The 24,006-nt window shown below is 40.1% G+C and overlaps 1 protein-coding gene across 2 annotated transcripts in view; it reads left to right on the forward strand.

Moving 5' to 3' along the window:
* Positions 1-24,006, forward strand: part of cltca (clathrin, heavy chain a (Hc)) — a 33,813-nt gene that overhangs the window by 4,208 nt on the left and 5,599 nt on the right. Inside the window, exons 2-18 of one of the 2 annotated variants that reach the window (XM_026181101.1) lie at positions 7,669-7,876; positions 8,343-8,345; positions 11,960-12,228; positions 12,354-12,515; positions 12,597-12,710; positions 13,207-13,380; positions 15,250-15,447; positions 15,544-15,744; positions 16,380-16,532; positions 16,687-16,809; positions 20,554-20,691; positions 20,783-20,947; positions 21,064-21,244; positions 21,711-21,874; positions 22,979-23,104; positions 23,191-23,333; positions 23,670-23,904. In XM_026181101.1, the coding sequence (XP_026036886.1) occupies positions 7,669-7,876; positions 8,343-8,345; positions 11,960-12,228; positions 12,354-12,515; positions 12,597-12,710; positions 13,207-13,380; positions 15,250-15,447; positions 15,544-15,744; positions 16,380-16,532; positions 16,687-16,809; positions 20,554-20,691; positions 20,783-20,947; positions 21,064-21,244; positions 21,711-21,874; positions 22,979-23,104; positions 23,191-23,333; positions 23,670-23,904 (2,757 nt within the window). The remainder of the gene's footprint in view (positions 1-7,668; positions 7,877-8,342; positions 8,346-11,959; positions 12,229-12,353; positions 12,516-12,596; positions 12,711-13,206; positions 13,381-15,249; positions 15,448-15,543; positions 15,745-16,379; positions 16,533-16,686; positions 16,810-20,553; positions 20,692-20,782; positions 20,948-21,063; positions 21,245-21,710; positions 21,875-22,978; positions 23,105-23,190; positions 23,334-23,669; positions 23,905-24,006) is intronic. The other variant, XM_026181103.1, reaches the window with a different exon arrangement.

Genomic DNA, 24,006 nt, shown 5'->3' on the forward strand with positions numbered 1-24,006 from the left:
CGTAATGGCAACATGGTATCATTCTCTGTTGATGAAGACTTCCATTTTGCATTTAGTAAGCAGGGTTTGACAAGGCAGGCTTCCTATCCAGTGCCCAAAGATAATCTGATGATATGTAGGGAAAACCATAGATTGTGTGTTGAGTAAATACAATATTTCACATGCACAAGTCCATAATTGCATGTTACTCTTATCTACTTTTGGTGTACACAGATTTTTTTTGTCTTGATGTACACAGTAATTTGTTACATTTGCAAAAGATGTCTTCATTTATCTCCCTTGGTTAAGATTTTGAATTGTACTCGAGCTTTTTCTATTGTCTTTTGGTATATACTGAAAACACTGCATTAAAATACACTATGACAGAAAATGTATACATTTCCGTAATTGGGCTTTTAGTAACAAATGCATGACAGCAGGCCCACAATATAGTGAAAATTTCAAAAAGTTTCTCTTACTTGTACTAGTCTAATTAGAATACTAATTATAGCTCAGTGTCATTATATTACTGGACTAGGCTGTCTTTTACAGTTGTACTAGCTTCTTTTCCTTTGAAAGAGTTTGATATTCACAAAAAATTGTCATTTAGATAAATTTTGCCCTACATAGGAAGACCTTGAGTTAAATATACAAATTTACGCAGGGTGCAAGAAAGAAGAGGATGTGATTATTAGTGGTGATCTTTCAAATAAGTGTTGTGGTTAGCTTTAAATTAGGTGTTTGTAGTCTGCGAAAGGGTTTAGTTCCCTGAAAACCTGACGCTTTGTATCTAAAGTTAAATGCACTCACAATAGTATTTAATAGCAAATTGATTTAGTTCAAAGCAAATACTTGTACATCCCTTCTGTTTGCCTGTTGAGGAGGGGCAGGTTGTTTCATGCTTTTTACAAAGGTTTGCATGTCACACTTTGACCTGTGCTAGTAAATGACCACCTGATACCTCGTGACAGGCTGGCAAGGATACAGATTTGCTGAACACTTGACATTCTGCAGCAGCCTCTAAATGTAAGATAAAGCTCTCATTTAGGGAAAGAAGGAAACTGTAGTCTCACAACCACCTCAGCAAGAAATGACCTGAACTGGAGACAGATGATGTTCAGAACCCCTTCCATCTTTTTTCCTTTCTAATACTATAATTGTAAAGGCAGCACTTTTTATGCCTCACCCATGATCCCATGTCCCCCTCCAGTGGCCCATGATAGCAGAGAAGGCAGGATTCGGCAGGCCTGTTGTTTCAGTCCTGGTAGACAATGACTCCCTGGCTTCCTGTTGTGGAGTATTGCAAACAAGTCCTGCTAGCCTCAGCACATTACATAGCACATCCTTCCCTACCCTGCCTTGAACTTTACATGTGCAAAGTTTATTTTCTGCTGAACAAGATGCTGCTTTCCTTTAAGGGAAGAGCATACAGGTTAACTCTACTGACAGGGCTGACAGGTTGTTGGAGAATAGTTCAAATCTTTCTGTGGATTTATTGTCATTGTAAGATTATGCAGCAGCCATGTGCTCAGTTGTTGGGCCTTTACTAAATGTGTTTGACTTGACTTTCTTGGAGTCGGTTAAACTCCATTCTTACTAGGGTTATATATTTGTTTATAGAGGAGTTGCTTAAAATTTGACCTATTTTGGAACAGTACATGCTCGATATATTATTGCATTGGTTGCAAACAGGGTTTGGGGCTTCTTGTGGTAAAGAAATATGTAAAGATTTTCAAAATATTTTTAAGCCTGTTAAATATTTTTGTTACGCAGAGTAGTGACAGCATATCCAAAAATGGATGAAAGAAACTGAAACATTATTAAGATTATATAGTGTTTCCAACTTTTGGCCAGAATGGCCTCTCCCTCTCCAAGGGACTAAGTGAATAAGTACCATCATATGGGGTGTTAATTATATTTTTATCTAGTTAGTTCTCATTCCCAGGATATGATTTGCTTAGACTTGAGTTATCTGTCCTTCTCTGAAGTTCAGTTGTTGTCACTGTGATTAAAACTGATAATTTCCTGTACTGTGATCTCAGTTCCTGTTGCAACCTCACATTGAAGGTATTGGAGTCAGTCTATTTATGACATAAATCGAGGTCATGAGTGTCTGTAAACCTTGGCTAATGTGCTTTTTTTCCCCAGTAGATAAAAATGCAATCTGCATCTGCTCAATTTTCGGATCAGCGAAAAAAGACAAAAATTGAACATTTACTTATTTACTTATTGAAGTATTTTTTTGCCTGTTAAAAACATTCAACTCTAGACTCATTCCATGCAATTATTAAAAAACAAATTATGGTACAATATAGGGCTTTGTATCTACCACTCAATTCAATTCAATTTTATTTATAAAGCACCAAATCACAACAACAGTCGCCTCAAGGTGCTTTATATTGTAAGGTAGACCCTACAATAATACATACCGCTCATTATATCGCACTCTGCTGTGATATGAGCTGTCACGGTCACGTAGCTTTCCGTTGTCCCGGAGGTCCACCCATTTGTAGTAGTTAGGGCAACAGAATATGCCTGGGACATTTCAGCCATAACTTAAATCTTTTTCTGATCATACATGCTTGGAATGATCTTGCCACTAAAGTGGACACGCAACGAGATATCATAGCGTGGCTCGAGCACGTTCATCATAGTTTAAACCCCTTGTTTTGCACAAAGGAATACGGCCTCCCGTCTGCAGCTAAACACCCCAATAGCTTTTGTAATAGCTTTAGCCCGGTCGGATTGGGCAGCAAAGGGCTGGTTAAATACTGCAAACTCCTCTGCTCCTCCACTCACTCCACTCCACTTCGCTAGCGCTGACCATAACTATTGCTTGACAGACCCACCACGCCACCATACACATATTTTTTTTTTTTCTTCTTTTTTGAATCTTCGGATCACATGCGTGCCGAACCGTGGAGTGGGATCGGTTCGGATTACGGATCAACCGTGATCCGTTGCACCACTACAGGGCACATGGCCAGGTATCTTCCTTAGCTTATATAGCATAGCAGTTTTGGTCAGTAAAGGAAAAAATGATTGATCGTGGAAAAAATAACTAGAACATTATAATCTGTCATTGAATAAAATAAGGCTGGGCTTGAGCTAATGGTTTGTAAAGAGATGAATAATGGTAATAGTGTAATCATAATTCACAATGTCTCTTGCTGGCATTTTGTTGCTGCCATTGCAAGTGCTTGCTGAACTACCGTATTTTTCGGATTATAAGGCGCACTGTCGACAAACGGGTCGGTTTTCATAGATAAGGCGCACCAGTATATGTTGTTCCAGTGTCTTTCTAATTTTTGCTATGTAACTTTGCACTGTCCACTTTTTGCTGTAACAAAACAAATTTCCCACGTGTGGGACTAATAAAGGTTATCTTATCTTGCATTAATGACTAACCTCATATTGCGGCTGGATTGTCTCAGTTGTTCTCCCATACTGAAGTTTGGTCCGTTTACAGCAATTTTCCATGCGATTGCATTTGTCAAAAAAACATCGGGAACTTTTATCAAGTGGAAAAAAGTTAGCGTTCAGGTTCACTGTGTTATGCTTTGTTATGCTAACATAGCTGTGTCACTAGCACAGCATTATATACCATCTAGCCCTACTTCAGTAACCCTACAAACATCACTATTGTGTACTTTTCTGTCTTCATTCATGTTGGTAGTGATAGCAGCCAGATTGCTACATTACATTGTTTTCATGTAATCTGCATGAAAACAAGCGCTCACTCTTCCTGCTCAACAAATGACAAGGGCGGAGCCTTATACCACGTGATACAGAAGCTGTGCCGTGTGATGCTAAAATTAGCAGGGAAAAACAACGGAGAGCACGTCAGGGATGACGAGAAAGTGACAGGAGAAAATCCGTCCCGGTCAACCACCCAAACATCAATAACGGGAACCTTATACAGCGCTTCCCTTTACCCGTCGAACTCCCGCAGGCACAAAGAAATTACGGAGGCTATCACTTATCACCTGACCAAAGATATGGCTCCCATCAACACTGTGCAAAACGAGGGATTTAGGAAAATGATCAACACCCTAGACAAACGCTACACAGTGCCATCCCGCAACTACTTTTCTATTGTTGCACTACCTGCTCTATACACGCAGCGTCGAGCAACGGTGGAGACGGAATTTCGTTCGAGGTCAGTAAACACAGCCAGAATTCATAGATAAGGCGCACCAGATTATAAGGCGCTCTGCCGATTTTTGAGAAAATTAAAGGATTTTAAGTGTGCCTTATAGTGTGAAAAATATGGTAGTCTCTGCTACATCAGCATTTACGTGCTCTAGGTGATCGATTCTGTAATTATCTTTCTTAAATGTGTTTATTTTTTCCGTCTTCTTCTTCATTAAAAAAGTGTTTTACCAGGTGCTTTGCCTACCCTTCGTAGTTGTATGCATTCTTTATTCTCTTTGTCCACACTTTCTAAATACAGATTAGTTTGATTTTCACTCTTGCTTCATGCAAGTCTCTCGGAGGCTCTTCCTTTGTTATCCTATCATTGATCAACTGTGGAGGGCAGCACAAACAAATTTTTAATTTCGATTATGATTTTGGCATATCAGAATTAAAAGAACATGATTATACAATATTTAAAATGCATGCTCATCATATTGGCATATCCTATTCAAAGAGTACTGTCTGTTTGCAGAGCAACAGAACTAATCTAACTAACCTTTTACCCTGAAAACACACGATAGTCTGCGGTATAGTTAATGCGTAAAGACCAAGAAAAACAACGTTTTATGTGAATCGTTCAAATTGTCAACTTGGATATCAGTAAAAATGAGCTTGTGCAGTGTGTCAGTGCAGCACAGTGCAAATGTGAAATCAGTGGTCTGTTATTTAATTTTGCTAAGTTTCAGTACAAAGATTTATACAAAGCAATGTTCTGTTTACATCAGAGTGCAGAGAATTCAACAAATGAATAATAATGACTTTACTATTGAACAACGTCACTTTGGACATAATTGTGTGGCTCTAGTTGGTTGGTTGATGTGTTAACAGCTATGCAGAGCAGTGCTAGACTGAATGGTTAAATGATTTTCCACATTGTTTGTAGCTCCTTTGGGCTGACCTGCTTTCAGCCAAATTCCTGCTCAGTGATGTTGCAGCAGTGTTAACCCACAGTAGTGTTTTACTCTAAGGTTTCCATAGCAAAACAGTCTCTCAAACTGTGGTGTGGTCAATCAGTCTGCGTTTGCTTTTCTTTATTCCGTGCAAGAGGGGTAGCATTCATTGTGATAAGGCCATGCTGGTCTTTCCTGTTTTAGAAATGCTTTTCATGTGTGAATGAAAGGGCTTCCTGCTGATCCAAGAATAGATGAGAGGGAAGCGAAACGCATAAATCTGTTTAGAAATATTGTGTAATAATAGCTTCTTCTTGTGTTTTAAAATGTAGAAATACATCTGTTTGAATTAAAGTGCACTCATTTGAAGGCAAACTAGTAGTTCATTCACACAGCAGCTGCATGGGATGTTGCCATAACTGAATAGAGAGTGCTTGGTTATGCTGACCATCTATTTAAATTAATTTAAGCTATGTAGTATCTCTTGCTGTGTTTTCATGAAACAAACTGTTGCTAGATATTAGTGAAAGCTGATGTGTTCAGGGTCAGAAGGATTCTCCACATAGGCCGTTTCCCTTTGTCCGGTGTTTGAATAAATGTTGTCTTAGTAAACAAGGCTTCCATACTGGACAATGGCAACGATAAGAGGCATGGAAGCTGCAGTGACGTTACTGTATGATGTCCCCTCTCCACTGTTCAAAAAAAATGTTCAGATCAGTTTTCAGTTCTTTCCTCATAGCTTGTAGTAAGACTTGTTCTGTACAGTTGTTACTACAAGCACACTACACTGTCATTGAGAGGGAACCAGGTTACACACTGTGTGGTTGGGGCAGGGTTGTGGAGAGGGTGTGTCCTGTCATTGATAAAAGGTCTCTTTCGTTGAGCAGTTTTCAGAACTGTGAGTGTGTTTGCTGATTAGAATTGAACTAGGCAAAATTTTTAGAAGGGGGTCACATTTTTATCTCAAGAGTCTTAAAAATGAACATTTGCCAACAAAGATGGGAGTGATCCAATATGCTTTAACCCCCTCCCCCCCCTCCAACATAAAACATTTCAGGACTACAAGTGAATGTGTAAAATTTTATGGCTGGTTAATTTAAGCAGGCAGTAATAGATTGTGCACCTTTAACACACAGATTAAGATTTATTAAGCGTCATTATAAGTATAGTAACAGCTGTCTACTGAAAAGACAAAAGATATTTATGTCATTTGCACCCACGGATTTATTTTGAATAAAATGAGAAAGCATTGTAACATTTCTGAGGCCATTTTTCCTGAAAGCAAAGCATTATACAACCATTACCAGCTTTATTCACATTACTGCAATAGGATATATGTTTATTTTTTGTAAATGATTGCTGCGCATGATATAGCAGTTATGTCTGATCAAAGATGCAAATACTTGGCCATAAATAAAAATGTATATACACGGTAACGGTCTTGGGTTTAAACACAAAACCATGTTCTAAATAGTTGTGATTATTCAGCAGTTGTACAACTGTGGTATATTACTCATTGACAGCCAAAAATTGGAGGAAGTTGCAACAGCAAAACATGGTGCATGGGATGGTTTTTGTAGTTTCATTTCCTTTAAATTTACGTTATACCAGTGTTGGCTGCATGTGGTTGATAATTGCCTTTTTCTTATTTTTCATGTTGAGTATTATTCGTATAGTTAAGCAATGAAAACTGCTTCTTCTTGATACTCTCGCTCAGAGCTGGCTTTGCCCATTGCTCCTCTGACTGTCCTCAGCAAGCACTGCTGTGTCAGGGTTTGTGTAAGGCAGGCAGGATACCCTGTTTCCAGCCTTTGTCAGTAAGCAGATCTGCAGAACTTGCTGGTGTTACATGCGGCAAATTGTTTCACACACAGCCTGAGGCTTTATTTTTATGCAGGTTAATTTTTTTCACGAGTCCTGTCTCTCTCTTCATGGAACACCTACAAGTAATTGAAGCTAAAGCTAAGGCGTGCTCTAATGTACTTGAGTTTCCCTCAGGGATTCAAATTGGTGTTAATTTAGGTAAAACTTGGACAAAATAAAGCACCAGTGGTTGTCTATATGACGTGACAGAATCCTCTTCATGCACTGATATTGGTATATATTGTGTTGGCAAACCAGCTCCTGTGAAACATAATAATTTCTGAGATGTCAGACTGTGAATAGTTCCTGTTAGTCAGACTAAAGAGACACTTGAGTGTTATGTAATGATGTTGCAGTTTCCTCTTTGGCCCATACTTTGAGAACTTGGCTGTGCATTAGCTCTCCACCCAGGCCAGGCAATAACTGTTACATCCAGTACAAAACTACATGTGTCCAAAGAACTGCTGCCTAGCTCCAGTATGGCAAACTCATCCGCTCTCTGTGGTAGTGCACAGTAGCTGAGTTTAAAGTCCCAACATTCTTAGTGGACCCTGTTGTTTGGTCAACTCCTGGCATTAATTTGACTATAGATTTGTCAAAGGCTTAGGTTGAAATTGTGACAGGAACAATGTGACGTATTGTTTCCCAAGATGATCTTCATATTTACCTAACGAACCTTTTGCTGCCCAGTTCTGTTCAGGCTCACATGGTTCTGCTTTTTTCCCCTTGTTTCTTTTAGCTCCAAAACTTAGGGATCAATCCGGCCAACATAGGCTTCAGCACCCTAACCATGGAGTCTGATAAGTTCATCTGTGTGCGTGAGAAGGTGGGTGAGCAGACTCAGGTGGTGATCATCGACTTGGCCGACCCCAACACACCTATCCGCAGGCCCATCTCAGCTGACAGCGCCATCATGAATCCAGCCAGCAAGGTCATTGCACTTAAAGGTATGGCAGTCTATTTACATTTCAAAGGCTGCATGTCTCTGAGTGCAGTGCATTACCACAGAGAGAGGGAAATGTGTTAAATCCTGTGTGTTAAATATCAGGGTTTAACACAAACGTTAACTAACCACTTGTAAGGGACTTACAGCATTTCATTAGGACATGTTTTTCTTCTATATAGCAACATGTTATCCATTTAAAATTTTAAGAATATTATGAATTATTTTCACTTATTTATGTCCATACACATCCAGCTACTTTAGTTTTCCATTGTGGATTAGTTTTTAATGGCCAACATGTATGTTTTTGTTTTTTTTTCTTCCTCAAAACATTTGTCCTGTAAATACTCAGAATGGGATATTTTTTATTCTTTTTGTCCAGCATCCATGATTGCTTTGACTTTTTTGTTGTTTTTGTTTTTGTCTTCTCTTATTTTTTTTTCCTTTACTGCTTTCTTATGTGTTTGCAGACGGTGAGTTGAAATTTAACTACTTCATTGTGGAAGTAAAATCCTGTTTAAAGCAACATTTATAAGCTGAATATCCATTTGAAGCATAGAGACTACTGTAGAGTTTGTTTGCTCTTAGAGCCTCAGCACTAATGGGCTAGGTTTAAGTATTCTTTACACACATGTTTAACCAAGTTTTAGTGCATTCTTGAAATTCAGCCAATATTCTGTAAACAGGATTTAGCTTTCACAGTTTTACGGCTTGCTGGCATTTCATCATTTTTGTTTTATGTACAAGTGATTTAGAACCTGTTGCAAGTGTGATAATACTGTGGGTAAAATGATTTCATTTTAATTTGCATTTCTTGGTTTCCGTTTGAAATTCATGTCCTCTTCCATCTGTGTTATGTTGTAATTAACTTTCTTCATTTGTCTCAAAGCTATGCTTAATAATTTTTATTAATTGTTCGCTGTAATAAGAACTAAATATTACAGTTTGTTACAAGACCAGAGAGCACAGGAATTTATCTTGTAATCTGTGCGAGAAGTCTAATGCCACCTGTCATCAGCACTGACTTTACTTCACATGGTCCTAATGGGACATTACTCTGTCACGTGTAGTGCCTGATGAGGATTGAATTGGGTCACAACATAGAATGAAGAGTAATCTGTAAGGCTTGCTTGTCAGGGTGTGGAAATGATAAAATTATACTCATAAGTTTACTGTGGTAGCTTATCCAAGAGCTCAGAAACCTTGAGTATCCTCATGTGTTTAGTCCATGAGCTTACTTATGCACCTTTTTAAAGATTTTGTGAGCAAAGCAATTTTGGTTTTTTTTGGGGGGGGGGCAAAGCTTTGTCCCTGTGTTCTCAGTGATATTATGTCACGACTTGGTCATTTCACACACATGCTGCAGCCCTGGTTTTGTTCAGGTTCATCCCTGATGGAGATGCTTGTAAGAATGTGAGTGTCTCACTCACTAAGCTTAGACAGCTGCCTGCGCCCATATCATGAAACAGGTACTTGTTTGGTGATTGCACAATGAGCATGTGGGTGTTTTGGGTCCTGCCTCTTGCTCACTCAGGTCCAGCTAATAGTCTTGTCTAAATCAAGTGAATTTCCAGTAGGGATAACATGTATGACTCAGATTTTCTCCTGTTGTGTTGCATGTGTGATGGTGCACCTGTGGACAATGTGTCAACATGAGTCCCTCCACATTGCCCACTATTCATGTGTGGAAAAAAACACACGGTATCAGTGATTTATTTATTGAGGGAACTGGTGTCCGTTTTTTAAGGCAGTTCATAAAAATGCTTAAAAAAAGCACCTTATCACAGCAAACAGGAGCTATATATGTACAGGAACAGGAAGCACAACAGTATATAGAGCGCAGCAGATGCAAACTGTTGCCTTGTATTTTTGCAGTGTAAGGCCAGTGTAGCTCTTTCTTGTTCAGTCCCATAGTGAAGATGCTTAGTTGACCTCGTCTTGTGACACAGTTTGAGCGTTAACTCCTCCATGTAACCTAAGGTTGACCACAAAACACACACGTACACACACACCGCCAGACGCTAATCATGATTGAATTTCAAATATTGCATGCTCTTTGAAATTTGGCTGCTACTGCTGCAAGTGGTCCATTTACCAATCTGCTTATTGTACTTTGGCTTAGTAATGGCAAAATAATCTTCACGGTTTGGCTGATGCATTGGTCTTCGCTTTTCTGACACAAGGTAAAAAGTGAAGAAGTCACACTGCTTCTTAGTAAAGCTTTAGCTTCTCAAATTAACCCCAACTAATAATACAGAAAATGCAGGTGAGTGAACTTTCTTCTAATTGTTTCAAATATGTTTGAAACATTCCAAATATTTATTATTTTTAGCACACTATTTAATATTCACAACACCGTACTCACTAGTCTGTGTCCTCTAATCTAGAATGACTTGTACTAAGAAAGAGGTAGGCATGTATCGAACCATTCGGTGACAGTCGGCACCTCTAATCCTTCATTAATTTTGTCACACGTGGAAAATGACCTTTCTCAATAATTGTATTCATGTTGATAATTCTTCATGCAGTCAGTGGCAGTAAGCAGAAGTGTTTTTATTGGCTTCCTACATTGATGCACCATTTGGTTTAAATTATGAATTTGTATGCACTTAAGTTCACGTCGAGCCTATCGCACCTTTTGTATTCTGGAAATAAATTCACATTAGGGCTGCTCAATTAATCGAATTTTAATCACGATTACGATCTGGGCTTTCAACGATCATTAAAAATGACTGAGCCGATTATTAGCCCCTCCCTCATTTATCCGCGACACCTTAAAGGCCGGTCCGTGAAAATATTGTCGGGCATAAACCGGTCCGTGGCGCAAAAAAGGTTGGAGACCGCTGATTAAGAGGACCCGAGGGAAGCTCGGAAAGCTAAGCAGAAGTTATTTGGAGAGTGACTGCCGTTGGTTGAAAAGAGAGTTTAAAAAAAAAAAAAACTTCAGTGGTGTTGCACACTATTTTATATTATTTTTTTTAAAGTCATTGTTAACCCTTTAAAGCCGGTCAGAGCAGCATGCTCCGTTTTGCGTAACTATTGTTAAATCCCTGTAGAACCTGAACCGTGTAAGCTAGCGCAATAATTTGTTTTGCATATGAAACCGGAGGAGTTGTACTTACATCTGATGCCATCAGCTTGTCCTCGGTCACGGTTTCGTTCCACATATAGCTTTGCAAAAATTGCATAAAAGCGCTTGCAGGAACAAAAACATAATATTCCAGAAACAGGCTTTGCCGTTCCTATCAGCTGTTCGTAACACTTCCCACAGTAAAATGATGCACATGCTGTTTTCTTTGCAAATTTGCATCATAGGATTGTTTTTTGTTTTTCCTGCAGTATATAAAAATTGCTGTATCTCAAAAATAAAACTATGAAGACACTCAAAATAAATTTCCTGTGGTGGGAAACTATTTTTTGCAACTTTATTGTATTTAAAGTTTTGAGGGATAAACCTCTTAAACTTCTCCAAGTAGAAATATATGTAAACAAAACAAACGCGATTTTCAATTTTTTTTGTAGTTTATTGCACTTTTTTGCAATTTATGTAATTACTATGGACTTAATGCATACATATTATTAAAATATGGGCTATAACAGTTGTATTGATGTATAGCAACTTGAAATGCTCCCAAAATGGCACTACAGCATGTAAAAAAATAATATAAGCTCTGGTGGACTTGGTTCTATAGTAGGTCTTAAAGGGTTAAATAAATATCGTCAAATAATCGTGATCTCAATTTCAGTGAAAATAATCGTGATTATCATTTTTGCCATAATCGAGCAGCCCTAATTCACATTCTCCTTTTTTTTTTTTTTTTCTCTCACTACACTTCATATGACAAAAATTGCAAAATGCAGCTTGTTCGATGTTTTTCATCTTATCAGTTGTGGCATTGTTGCTTGATGACCTCTGTGCCATCAAAACAACATTTCAAATTTCTTGTCTCTTTAAAAAAGAAATGGTGTGCTTCTTTTCCTATGGGAGGTTTTTGTGTGCGTCTCTCTGTGTGCACGGACTCGCTCTTATTGTGAGCTATAACATTCTCCTGTGGCCTGGTTCCTGCCCTGTTTCTCCCCCTTGTAGCTGCCAAAACTCTTCAGATCTTTAACATTGAGATGAAGAGCAAGATGAAGGCGCACACCATGACCGACGATGTTACCTTTTGGAAGTGGATCTCTCTTAACACAGTTGCACTTGTGACTGACAATGCCGTCTACCATTGGAGCATGGAGGGTGACTCACAGCCCGTGAAAGTCTTTGACCGGCACTCTAGCCTGGCAGGCTGCCAGATCATCAACTACCGCACTGATGCCAAGCAGAAGTGGCTCCTGCTCATCGGCATCTCAGCTCAGGTAGTTTGTTCTGCATGTGTTCTGGTTTAACAAAAAACAAAGCCAAGGTTCGTAATCTATGCGGTCATAATTACCTTATGCATGTTTATATCTTTCATTCTGGGGGGGTTTGTTTTTTCTTTCAGCAAAATCGAGTGGTGGGAGCCATGCAGCTGTACTCTGTTGAGAGAAAAGTTTCTCAGCCCATTGAAGGCCATGCTGCCAGCTTCGCCCAGTTTAAGATAGAAGGGAATGCAGAAGAGTCAACTCTGTTCTGCTTTGCTGTCAGAGGCCAGGCTGGAGGGAAGGTGACTGGTTTTTACAAACATAATTGTGAAAAGTGATTTCTCTCGTATGGTTTTGTTACAAATGTTTTGTCCTCATCATAGTTGCACATCATTGAAGTGGGAACCCCACCAACTGGTAACCAGCCATTTCCTAAGAAAGCAGTGGATGTCTTCTTCCCTCCAGAAGCCCAGAATGACTTCCCTGTAGCCATGCAGGTATGTTTGTGTGACATCAGTAGCATGAAAGGTAGTACTAGGTTGGCAAAACTGCAGTTTATCAGTGTTTTAAAAGACCAGTTTGGCTGATGTGTGGTGATGTTTTTGTTTTTTAATTGTTCATAATTTCTTTTACTGACAAGGAAATCTCTGTTAGAATAACTTTATAGAGCGCCAAATCACAATAACAGTTGTCTCCAGGTGCTTAACCACCAGACCACTTGTCCACCAAATAGTGATGTACAACAAACATCAGCCACTATGGTTGCTAAATGTCATCTTATTTGCTGGTAGGCCCATATTTTTCATCATGGCTGGTCATCCGTGTATCTTACACACATGAAACCCACACTTTCAAAAGCAAGTCTCTGATTTCTGTAGACGTCCCTGACCTCTCACTGAACTCAGAAATACACTTTGAGTAGGTACTGTTTTGGTGATGTTTCAGATAGCAATGCACAGCTTTATGTAACATCACTAAATTGGTTTTTGACAGATAAGCTCAAAGCACAATGTGGTTTTCCTGATTACCAAATATGGCTACATCCATCTCTATGACTTGGAGACTGGCACCTGCATCTACATGAACCGCATCAGTGGAGAGACCATCTTTGTCACCGCTCCACATGAGGCCACCTCAGGCATCATTGGGGTCAACAGGAAGGGGCAGGTAAGAATGTCACGATGTGCTAATTCTAACTGCTCATGGAAATTAAAGTGATGCCTGGAGTTGCTGTCTTGTTCATGTCGAAACGGAACGTGCAACCGTATATTTTCCACTCAGTTTCCTAAAAATCTGTATATAATATATCATAACATCTTAATTTATAGTTCAATTTTACTATTTAAATCTTGTTTCATCTCTAGTCCTAGTAATATCCAGCAAATATGACGCTGGGCAACAACAAACATCAGCTGACAGCAGCATCTCTTTGTTTGTCTGTTGTCATCAGGCAGGTTCACTTTGCCAGGAGTCATTATAAATAATCCAAGGTGTAGTGTTTCACAAACAGAAAGCAGCGACTGTTGCGTCTTACTGCTTTTCTGAAGCAGAACCAGAGAAGAGAACTGGATACAGCTAGCTGATGAATAATGATCCAGCCAGGCCACACACCACATGAATAATTGAGCGCAGAGAGGAAAGCTGATCTCAGACTGTGACAGATCTCACAGTCTGCCAGAGCAGTGTGTGTGTGTGTGTGTGTGTGTGTGTGTGTGTGTGTGTGTGTGTGTGTGTGTGTGTGTGAGTGTGCTTGTGTGTGTGTGTGTGTGTCACAAGCACACAGAGACAGTGATCTGAGAGAGAATAGGCCGCTGTCTGCGCCACTTACTGATTCTGGTTAACTGGGTTGGTTACCAGCAAAATTAGTAATTGGATACTGAGTAATAAATTACTCCAGTGCTATATACTTCCATCAAGTAGCCAGGTGAAAGGAAAATTGGTCTCAACTAGACTAGCAGCATAATGTTCACCGGGGGCGGTTAAATCAACATAACCATATTTTTATGGAAATGTCGGGGAGTAGAAAAACATCATTATTACCTCGTAAACATTTCAGGTGGGAAAACATTACATTATCATACAGTGCTAAGATATTGAGCTCATGAATGTAAAATCAGTGAGTGCACGAGGAGAGTATCCTGGCCTGTCAGTGACATGCATTGATTATAGGTGTAGCACTGAACTGCTGCACAGAAACCCGACAGGGGTGGAGGAGGTAACATGGAGAATTTAAATGACAGAGTACGGGTGGAAAAAGGCCCATGTCCCATCAGCGTGTGATGCAGAGTGGGAAGCACATCCTGGTGCTCTCTGTCAGTGTAGATCCTCTCGGTAGTGTCTGCCTGAAATGAGCTTTGCTATTTGTTCTTGGTGGATCTGTCTCAACTAGGTTTATCACTTGATACTTGATATTTTTTTCCTAGCATTTAGGAACAAAATGTTAGGCCACCCTGGGCTTAGTGTGCAGGCTGGTCTCCCTCATGATAGTAATTATCGGACTTTAATATCAGCCTCTACAAGCGTACTCTCCTCTGGACACATGTAGTGCGCACTGAGCAGAACACAGGATGAACACTAGGAAACCTTTTGTTAAACTCCTTTTCCTTCTTTTTTTGTTTATTTTCATGTATTTACATTTCCACATTACTTCCATTTAGTCCAGTAACATTATAGTAAGTGATCCTGCTTGAGTAGTTGCCAGACTTCACACACAAGCCCTGTGTTACACTGAGCCACTAAAATAACATTTGCATTCAGCACCCATATCCCAGTGCTAGACTGAGTTTAATTTCATTGCACATACTTAAATTTAACATCTTGACTACTGATTTATTTATTTTTGGTTACCTGACAAAAGTGTATTGAATCATGCCTCTGTGGTCATAATGTATCTAAGATGAGTTAAAGTACAAAAGACTGTTTTTCCAATCAACGTTTCATTGTGTATTTGACCAAATCTGTGAATCTGTTCCACATGCCTGACATAAACTTCACAGATTGACTTTGACTTTAAAAATGTCTTTTCCTGTGGCACAGGTTCTGTCTGTCTGTGTGGAAGAGGAAAACATCATTCCCTACATCACCAACGTGCTGCAGAATCCAGATCTGGCTCTCCGCTTAGCTGTCCGCAACAACCTCACGGGAGCCGAAGAGCTGTTTGCACGCAAGTTCAACAACCTGTTTGCTGCTGGCAACTACTCCGAGGCCGCCAAGGTTGCTGCTAATGCACCAAAGGTACATTAGTGACTTCCATGGTCTTTTACTGCCCGTTTTGTCTTTTATCATTGCTTTATGGCTTTTCTCATATTCTGCTGACATTTCTTCACTCAGGGCATCCTGCGCACTCCAGATACCATCCGTCGTTTCCAGAGTGTTCCCACTCAGCCTGGCCAAACCTCCCCCTTGCTGCAGTACTTTGGTATCCTGTTAGACCAGGGTCAGCTCAATAAGTTTGAGTCCCTGGAGCTTTGCAGGCCTGTCCTCCAGCAGGGGCGAAAGCAGCTTTTGGAAAAGTGGTTGAAGGAAGACAAGGTACTGTACATCCATCTAAGCGCCAGCTCGCAGGAAGTCGCTCTTCCTGAGCTGCCTGTTATGTTTACACAACTTGCCTGTTATCTTGGATCAAGCAGGATCACGTGATATGCAAGGAATTTAGGAAGTCCCCTTCAGAAACTTTGAATCTACAAATTCTCCATGGTTAAGAAAAAAGTGAATTATGCATTTGAGTTGATTTTCATTCACTTAATATTTGCTATATTTTCTATATCAGTGGAGAACCAATCCCAACAGTTTTAGAGAAGTCCATCAAAGTGTTAATACTATAATCTAGATCAGATCTCTAATCCCTAAACCTAACCAAGGAAGGTAAAAAGAAACTAAAATCCGGCAGAACAGCTTGTGATAAAAGACCGAAACAGCCCGTGAAGGCACACAACAATGTGTCCCGCTGGTAAAGTTTCTGCCTTTCCTCAGCCATCCCTCAAGACTTTATTTGAAGCAGTGCATTGTCAGGGATTGTAACATCTAGTCCTTTTACTGAAACAGTGTTAAGATTTTTTTTATTGTCATACATTTATTATTTGCATTTAAACAATGTTTTTTTTTTGGTTGTTGTTGTTTTTCATAATTGTCTCTCTTAAACGTCTGATGCTTCTTGTGTATTCCAGTTGGAGTGTTCTGAAGAACTGGGTGACTTGGTGAAGGCGGTGGATCCTACCTTGGCTCTCAGTGTGTACCTGAGGGCCAACGTTCCCAACAAGGTCATTCAGTGCTTTGCAGAGACTGGTCAGTTTCCTAAGATTGTCCTGTACGCCAAAAAGGTATGTCTAAGATTGCATTTGGCCATTACTTTTAATTATCTGTACTCTGGATTTTATTTATTTTTTTAATCTAGTTTAATGAAATTGGTTCTGACCATTAAGTGGAGTGGAGAGAGCTTGTTGGTTATTGTAGCATTTTCTTTCTTTGTTCCAGGTCGGCTACACACCAGACTGGATCTTTCTGCTCAGGAATGTGATGCGGATCAATCCAGAACAGGGCCTGCAGTTCGCACAGATGCTAGTCCAAGATGAAGAGCCACTGGCTGACATTACACAGGTAGGATATGAAGGATATGTAGTGATGCAGTATGTTTTTATTTTTGATACAGTAGTCCAACAGTTATTTTATTTTGAAATTGTGTTATGTGACCTTGAGGTCACTTAATTATCACTTTCTCTGTGATTAACAAGTCAGCCTGAAATTGTCCCAGAATGTAAACAAATAGAATTTTTAAGTGCAGAATGAGTTTACAGCTACAATGCAGACTTTATTTACAGTAGGCATGGCTGCAAACCGTATATGTGTGAAGTTAGAGAAGCATGTGCTTTCTTAAGTGAGTGAATGAATAAAACACGCTTAATGTTGTTTTCATGTTTATTTGTCAAGTACTTGGTAACAAATAAACAACTGACCAATACAAAGGACAATAGTCGTTGTTGTGCTCTGGAGCCTCCGTGATCTCAGTGTTAGGGGCACATTAAGCGGTTCTCTGGCTGCCGCAGGTTCTGGTCAGTGTTTCTCTAGCTAGCCTCAGAGCAACAAGGACTGCTGTCACCAGCTGCAGTTCAAGAAGGTGGAGTTAGCTGTATTTGGCCACAGAACCAGAGCCTCTCTGGGATGGCCTGAGAAAGACATTGAGGACCACTACAACAACAACCCGGCCACACAGCAAGGAGTGCAGGACAAGAAGGGTAGCTGGGTAGCATTAGCTGAACTTTCAAAATAAAGGCATGGGTGTTTCAGTAGTAAATTGAAAAGGATGTCATCATTCTGTTAGGCAGAAATGACAACTTAAAAAAAAAAATACTATTTGGTGTTTATTATTGTGTCATATACTTATGCCTGCCTACTTCAGTGTGGAAAACACTGAATAAGTTTATTGAGCATAAGTATTAGAGATGGCACGACACCACTTTTTTATGTCCGATACCGATATGACTCTGATATATTGTATTTTTTAATCAATAAAACTGTTGTTTTTTAAAAATATTTTGTTCATACTGAAGTTTAAAAAAACCCACTAAAGCTATTCTGTTAAACCTGTATGCAAAAAATACACTGCACCCAAAATATTTCATAGTTCAGCAATAATGAGCAAATAAACTTAAACCTGCTCCATCCTCCCTATTCTGGTATTTTAAAGAGTATTTAGCAGAAATATTAAGCAACCAAACTAATAGGGTTGCAAACTCCCAGCAAAAATAATAGGAAACCACCCCCCACCCTCCGCCTCGTGATACTTAATCGACGTAATCAACCATAATTTAATGCACGTGTTTAAAAATAAAAAGCACAGAAATAAATTATTTTTCTACAATAATTAAATAGATTCAACATCTTTCTTCTACAGAGCTGCAGACTGCACAGATGGTTCCCAAAGGACAAAGTACTATAGCTTACTAGGGTATATTAGACTTAACAGTTACTATATACAGTAATGGACTTCTATATATTTTACATCAGATTAAAACTTTGGGTGTAAGATTCAGATAATTATTTATTAAAAGCTCAACATTTTAAATGAGAATAAGAAAGAAAAGTATGTCTTTGTGCCCCCTTTTCCCTGTTCATGCCCTGCTGGCCCCCCTGGCTAAACTTTGCTAGATCCGCCCCTGCACAGTTAGGTCAGCTGTAGAAAAAGATCCTGGTGTAGAAAGTAATATTAAATACAGTCTAACAACAGCTTATCAAGCTTAAATGTGCTGCTGTTGTTCAGCCGCTGGTTTCCTCTTTCTGGTGCAAAGTGGGCCAAAAACAAACGAGAGACGGCCTCGCGACAGAAAAGCCGATCAGCTGATCATTGATCAGTTTCATGATTGAAGGAGAGGGAGAGAGAGGCAGTCGCTCCATATATCGGGAATGCTTTACAAACATTCAGAGATGAACTTACACACTTGCTTTCTTCTCTCTGGGATACCTTCCTCCGAGATGAAATGCTGGTTTGGTAGCGAGGCTCTAAATGCTCAACTAGGGCTGGGCGATATATCGAGTTTTTAAAAAATATCGATATATTTTTATACGAGATATAAGATGTGACAATATCCTTTATATCGATATAGTCTATGTTACGTTATAACTATACTTGTGGAGCCGCAAGTTTGCCTCTCTTTCGTCCACTTTTGTCTTTACGCAACGTTACTCGGCCTCGCCTCTCCTTCACTGAACACAACTCCCCCTCCTCCCCCATCGCTTCACCTGCAGGAAGCGACAAGATGGACACGGCAAATCTCTGTTAACGAGTTACTGCACATCGACCCGTGCGTGGGGCTGGACACCGTCAACGTGTTAGCTAGCTAACCACGCTAACGAGCTAACCACGCTAACGCCATGCAGCCCAGAGGCGCTGCACGGCCTAAAATCCTTGCATTCTCTCAAAAGTTGACAGCGCACCTTATGTATGAATTTTGGTTGTGCTTGATGGCCGTGAACCGATTTTATGTGGAACACGGCGCTCAGCAATCTGTCAAAAATGTTTTATTACGACTTTGGTAAGCTACGGTGCTGCACCGCTTGATGGATTGTCAGAACATTACGGCTGAGCCTCGCAGAGTGATACGTACTGTGCTTCAACGTAATATTACCCTACTGTGTATAAGGACCATAAATGGCACCTGTTCAGAGACGTGGTTACGAAGAGGATTTCAAACTCAATGCTGTCAGTCACAGAGTAGAAGTTGGGAACAGAGCAGCTGTGAAATCTGTCTTTGTTACTATGCTCAGCGTCTTTTAGTTTACATTTTGACTGCACAATTGTGAGCTTTTTGTTATGCACAAAAACAACATTGTTTTCTTTTATTTATGGAGCATTATTATTTAATAAATGCTCATAATTTATTTTTGAGTAAATTTTATGTACATCTGCTCTATGTTAATAAAAGTGCCTGTGTGACATCTGGGACACAGCTTTGACTAAGAACTCTCATTTTGTTCTTACTTTATGGCTTTTAAAAAAAAATATCGAGATATATATCTTATATCGCCGTCCAGGTAAAAAATATCGAGATATGAATTTTGGGTCATATCGCCCTATGCTCAACCAGACCGCCGACAGGTCTCGCACGCCACAGCCGCTCTATCACATGACGTGTACTGGTCCGACGTGCTACGGTTATGAGCTGAGTTACGCCGTGTCGCAAGTTTTGTGAGGTGCTTTTTTTGATATTTAATGGATCGGGCTACATTTTTTTATTTCTCTCCGATATCCGATCCAGTAATTTAGGTCAGTATCGGAGCGATACGTAATATCGATCGGTCCATCCCTAATAAGTATATAATATACTAGTTTTTAATGGTGGAAAACACTGAACAAGTTTGAGCACACGTTTATGTTTCTAAATCTTGCCTTTCACATGGTATAAAGGAAATTCACCTCTTCCTTTACTTCCTGCCTGTGCATAACCTCCGTGCTGCAAATGTCAACCGCTGACACAGCTCGTGTTCCTAAAGTGCAACAGAGCAGCTGATAGGAACACAAATCATTGCATCACAGGCAGGCTTTTTTTTTTTTTTTTTAAACAGTTACTGTATTCAGACAACTTTCACTTGTCATTGCAACTTGTCTAAAAGCTTTAGAGAACTGTGTGGGCTGCATTCCTCACATTTAATCCTTTAAGTGGTGCCGAACATTAGACTGCTGACAAGAATGTTGGGTTTATATCAAAGGTGAAAGCTGCAGTAAATAAGTGCTACCATATTTGATACAAACAGGCCTTTTTTGTTGTTTTTTTTAATACTTCTCAGCTGTACAAGTGTAGTCAAATTTTTGGTTTATTTCTTACCTGTGGTTCTGTTTTTGTCCAGATTGTGGATGTGTTTATGGAGTACAACCTGATTCAGCAGTGCACATCATTCCTTCTGGATGCCCTGAAAAACAACAGACCCTCAGAAGGACCTCTCCAGACTCGCCTGCTGGAGATGAACCTCATGCATGCACCACAGGTAGACCAATATGCACACACTTGAAAGAATGAAATGAATCCATTTGTTAAGCATGAATCACTGTTTTCTAATGATTCGTCTCATGGTGTAGGTTGCTGATGCAATCCTGGGCAACCAGATGTTCACCAACTATGATCGTGCCCACATTGCCCAGCTGTGTGAGAAAGCTGGACTCCTGCAAAGAGCACTCGAGCACTACACTGACCTGTATGACATCAAGCGTGCTGTGGTGCACACACACCTGCTCAACCCAGAGGTAGGCTTCACTTACCTACACAGTCAAAGTGTTTTCCCATCTGGCAAATGTGTCATTGCTTGCTGTAGATTGTACAGCCTCTGAATTAACTTTTTTCCCCCCCACACAACCTCCAGTGGTTGGTGAACTACTTTGGCTCATTGTCAGTGGAAGATTCTCTGGAGTGCCTCAGGGCCATGCTCTCAGCTAACATCCGCCAGAACCTGCAGATCTGCGTCCAGGTGGCGTCCAAGTACCATGAACAGCTCACCACACAGGCTCTCACTGAACTCTTTGAGTCCTTCAAGAGCTTTGAAGGTGAGACATAAAAATTCATTCTTAACATTCTTTATTATATCAGTAATCCATAATCCAGCCAATACAAATAGCTCACTTGTACCTACTGCTCAACATGGTTTTTAGGGTTTTCCATTAGATGGTAGTACCTGCTACCAGGTACTTCTTTAATACCTACTTGACCGGGGTTCCAAGCAATCTGAATGTGTGACGTCAGCAGACTACATGCCACTGCTTGGCTAGTCAGTGGCATTACACAATGAGTCATGAAAGCATCTCCTTCACCAACATCAAAATTGCCCTTTTTGAAACCCAGTAATAAGGGACAAGCATTTTAGATGGTACTCGATTATCAGGGAAAACGAGACGATCTGAGTAGGTACTAATAGGTAAACTAATTGGGGAAGAACAATATTTTAATGTCAGCAATGTCCCTATCCACATGGATCCCATTTGAAGCTTAATTTTAACTGTGTGTTCCCCTCAGGTTTGTTCTATTTCCTGGGCTCTATTGTAAACTTCAGTCAGGATCCTGAAGTTCACTTCAAATACATCCAAGCTGCCTGCAAGACGGGCCAGATCAAAGAGGTGGAAAGGATCTGCAGAGAGAGCAACTGCTACGATCCTGAGCGTGTCAAGAACTTCCTCAAGGTAGTGACAGGGATGACTGGAGCGATCAAACACTGACACAAGCAGCTTTTATGACTTTGACTCTTTTAATTTTTGTTATTCTTTTACCCTCGCCCGTTATTTCTCAGTTGGTTCCTACTGGTGCTTGTTTGTAACCTGTAACGCTGTCAGAACTTTATCAGTAGTTTTATGAATTTAATGTTGGGTTGATCAAAAGTTTAAACTCTCCTGAAATCTCTATTTTATAATCAGACGTTGCTTACAGTGCATAGTCTGTCTTTATATTTTATAGAAAAGCCAAGCTGCACACATTGACAGTTTACCTGTATTTGTTGCAAATTGTTCAACCAGCAGTCCTGATGGCAGTCAATTATCTTTTGTCCTTTTCCTCTTTTGTCTTTGGAATGGCAGGACATGTATCAGGTAAATCTATTCCTCCCCACAGTGCAGGATTCATTCCCTGCTTTTCTTTCACCCCTTTCCCATTATTTTCAGACACATGATTGAAACTGGGATTTGTATGGAGGCGTATATGTTTATACACCACAGTCCATACACCTGCTGGGGTGTATCTATGTGTAGCCACTGATCTATTAACTTTACGTAGTCGTAGTCATTCATTGGCTCTCGCGTGTGCAGGTAACGGTGACCGTGTTAGGCTCCTTTACTTCACATTTAAACACAGAAAGTGTCGGTTTGTGTTGTGTGTAATCTTGTAAGGAGCTTTTTTTCTAGTGCAGCATGTTGTTGGATAGTCGTGTCAAGATGCACAATCCCAGTTTTGTTTTTTAAATCCTGTGGATGGCAGCAGTGTTTCAGTACTGCTTAGTGAGAACTGGCATCTCTGCTTATTAGTATGAAGGAAGTTTATTGTTCTTTAGTGCGAAACACACACGTTGTTTTCAATAGTTTGACCATCCCTTTAGCCTCCCTAGCTAACAAAGCCAAGACGCTTGATTTTGTTTCTATGTGGTTTTTTTAACTGATTAAGTCCTGATACTTTTAAATAACAGACATTTTTTGGTGATTATAATTATAGAGGGCAGAAACCAAACCAATCTAAACATTTGACTGTGTACAGATTCACTGACTACACTCTCTTCCCCATTACTCTGTGATGCACAGGAAGCCAAACTAACTGACCAGCTCCCACTCATCATCGTCTGTGACCGTTTCGACTTTGTCCACGACCTGGTCCTCTACCTGTACCGCAACAACCTGCAGAAATACATTGAGATCTATGTTCAGAAGGTAAGAGTCAACACAGAGACATTTAGTTTTCAGAGCACGGTTCATTCACAGATCAAGGAGAGATTTATTGTGAAATCTTTGCTTAGGTAAATCCGAGCCGTCTGCCTGTGGTGGTTGGTGGCCTCTTAGATGTGGACTGCTCTGAGGATGTCATCAAGAGTCTGATCCTGGTTGTCAGAGGACAGTTTTCCACGGATGAACTGGTCGCTGAGGTGGAAAAGAGGAACAGGTGCTGCACACATTCAACTTATGTTATTTTCTAAAACATAATTAATTTTTACCTGACACTTATTCTTCAGTGTAATTCAGGGAGCTGTATGGACGTTAATGAGTGAATATCAGGAGGGAAACTGTGATGCAGATGTTTACGGCTTCTTTTGGAGCTGGCTTTTGTCAAATAACTTTTTTTAATCATTTGAAATAAAAATTTATATATACATATATATGATTTATATTTGTATAATTGTATTACTCATCGTTTACAGCTTACTGAAACTAGATTTGACCCAAGCGTCAAAGCTGTATACGTAGCCAGGGATAGTTCTGACGTCCGCTGTCCTTGCAGGCTGAAGCTGCTCCTGCCCTGGCTCGAGTCTCGTATCCATGAAGGCTGTGAAGAGCCAGCAACCCACAATGCTCTGGCCAAGATCTACATTGACAGCAACAACAACCCTGAACGCTTCCTGAGGGAAAACCCTTACTATGACAGCCGTGTGGTGGGAAAGTACTGTGAGAAGAGAGACCCCCATTTGGCATGTGTAGCTTATGAGAGAGGACAGTGTGACCAGGAGCTGATCAATGTGAGCAAGATGATTTGACGCCACCAGTCCAAGTTTCAGCCAATCCAGTTCTGTTGTTGTGAACTTAACTGTAGCACAAAGCACTGTAATTCTTTCTTTCTT

Source organism: Astatotilapia calliptera, chromosome 10 (genome assembly GCF_900246225.1).
Source record: "Astatotilapia calliptera chromosome 10, fAstCal1.2, whole genome shotgun sequence".
NCBI classification, from domain to species: domain Eukaryota; kingdom Metazoa; phylum Chordata; class Actinopteri; order Cichliformes; family Cichlidae; genus Astatotilapia; species Astatotilapia calliptera.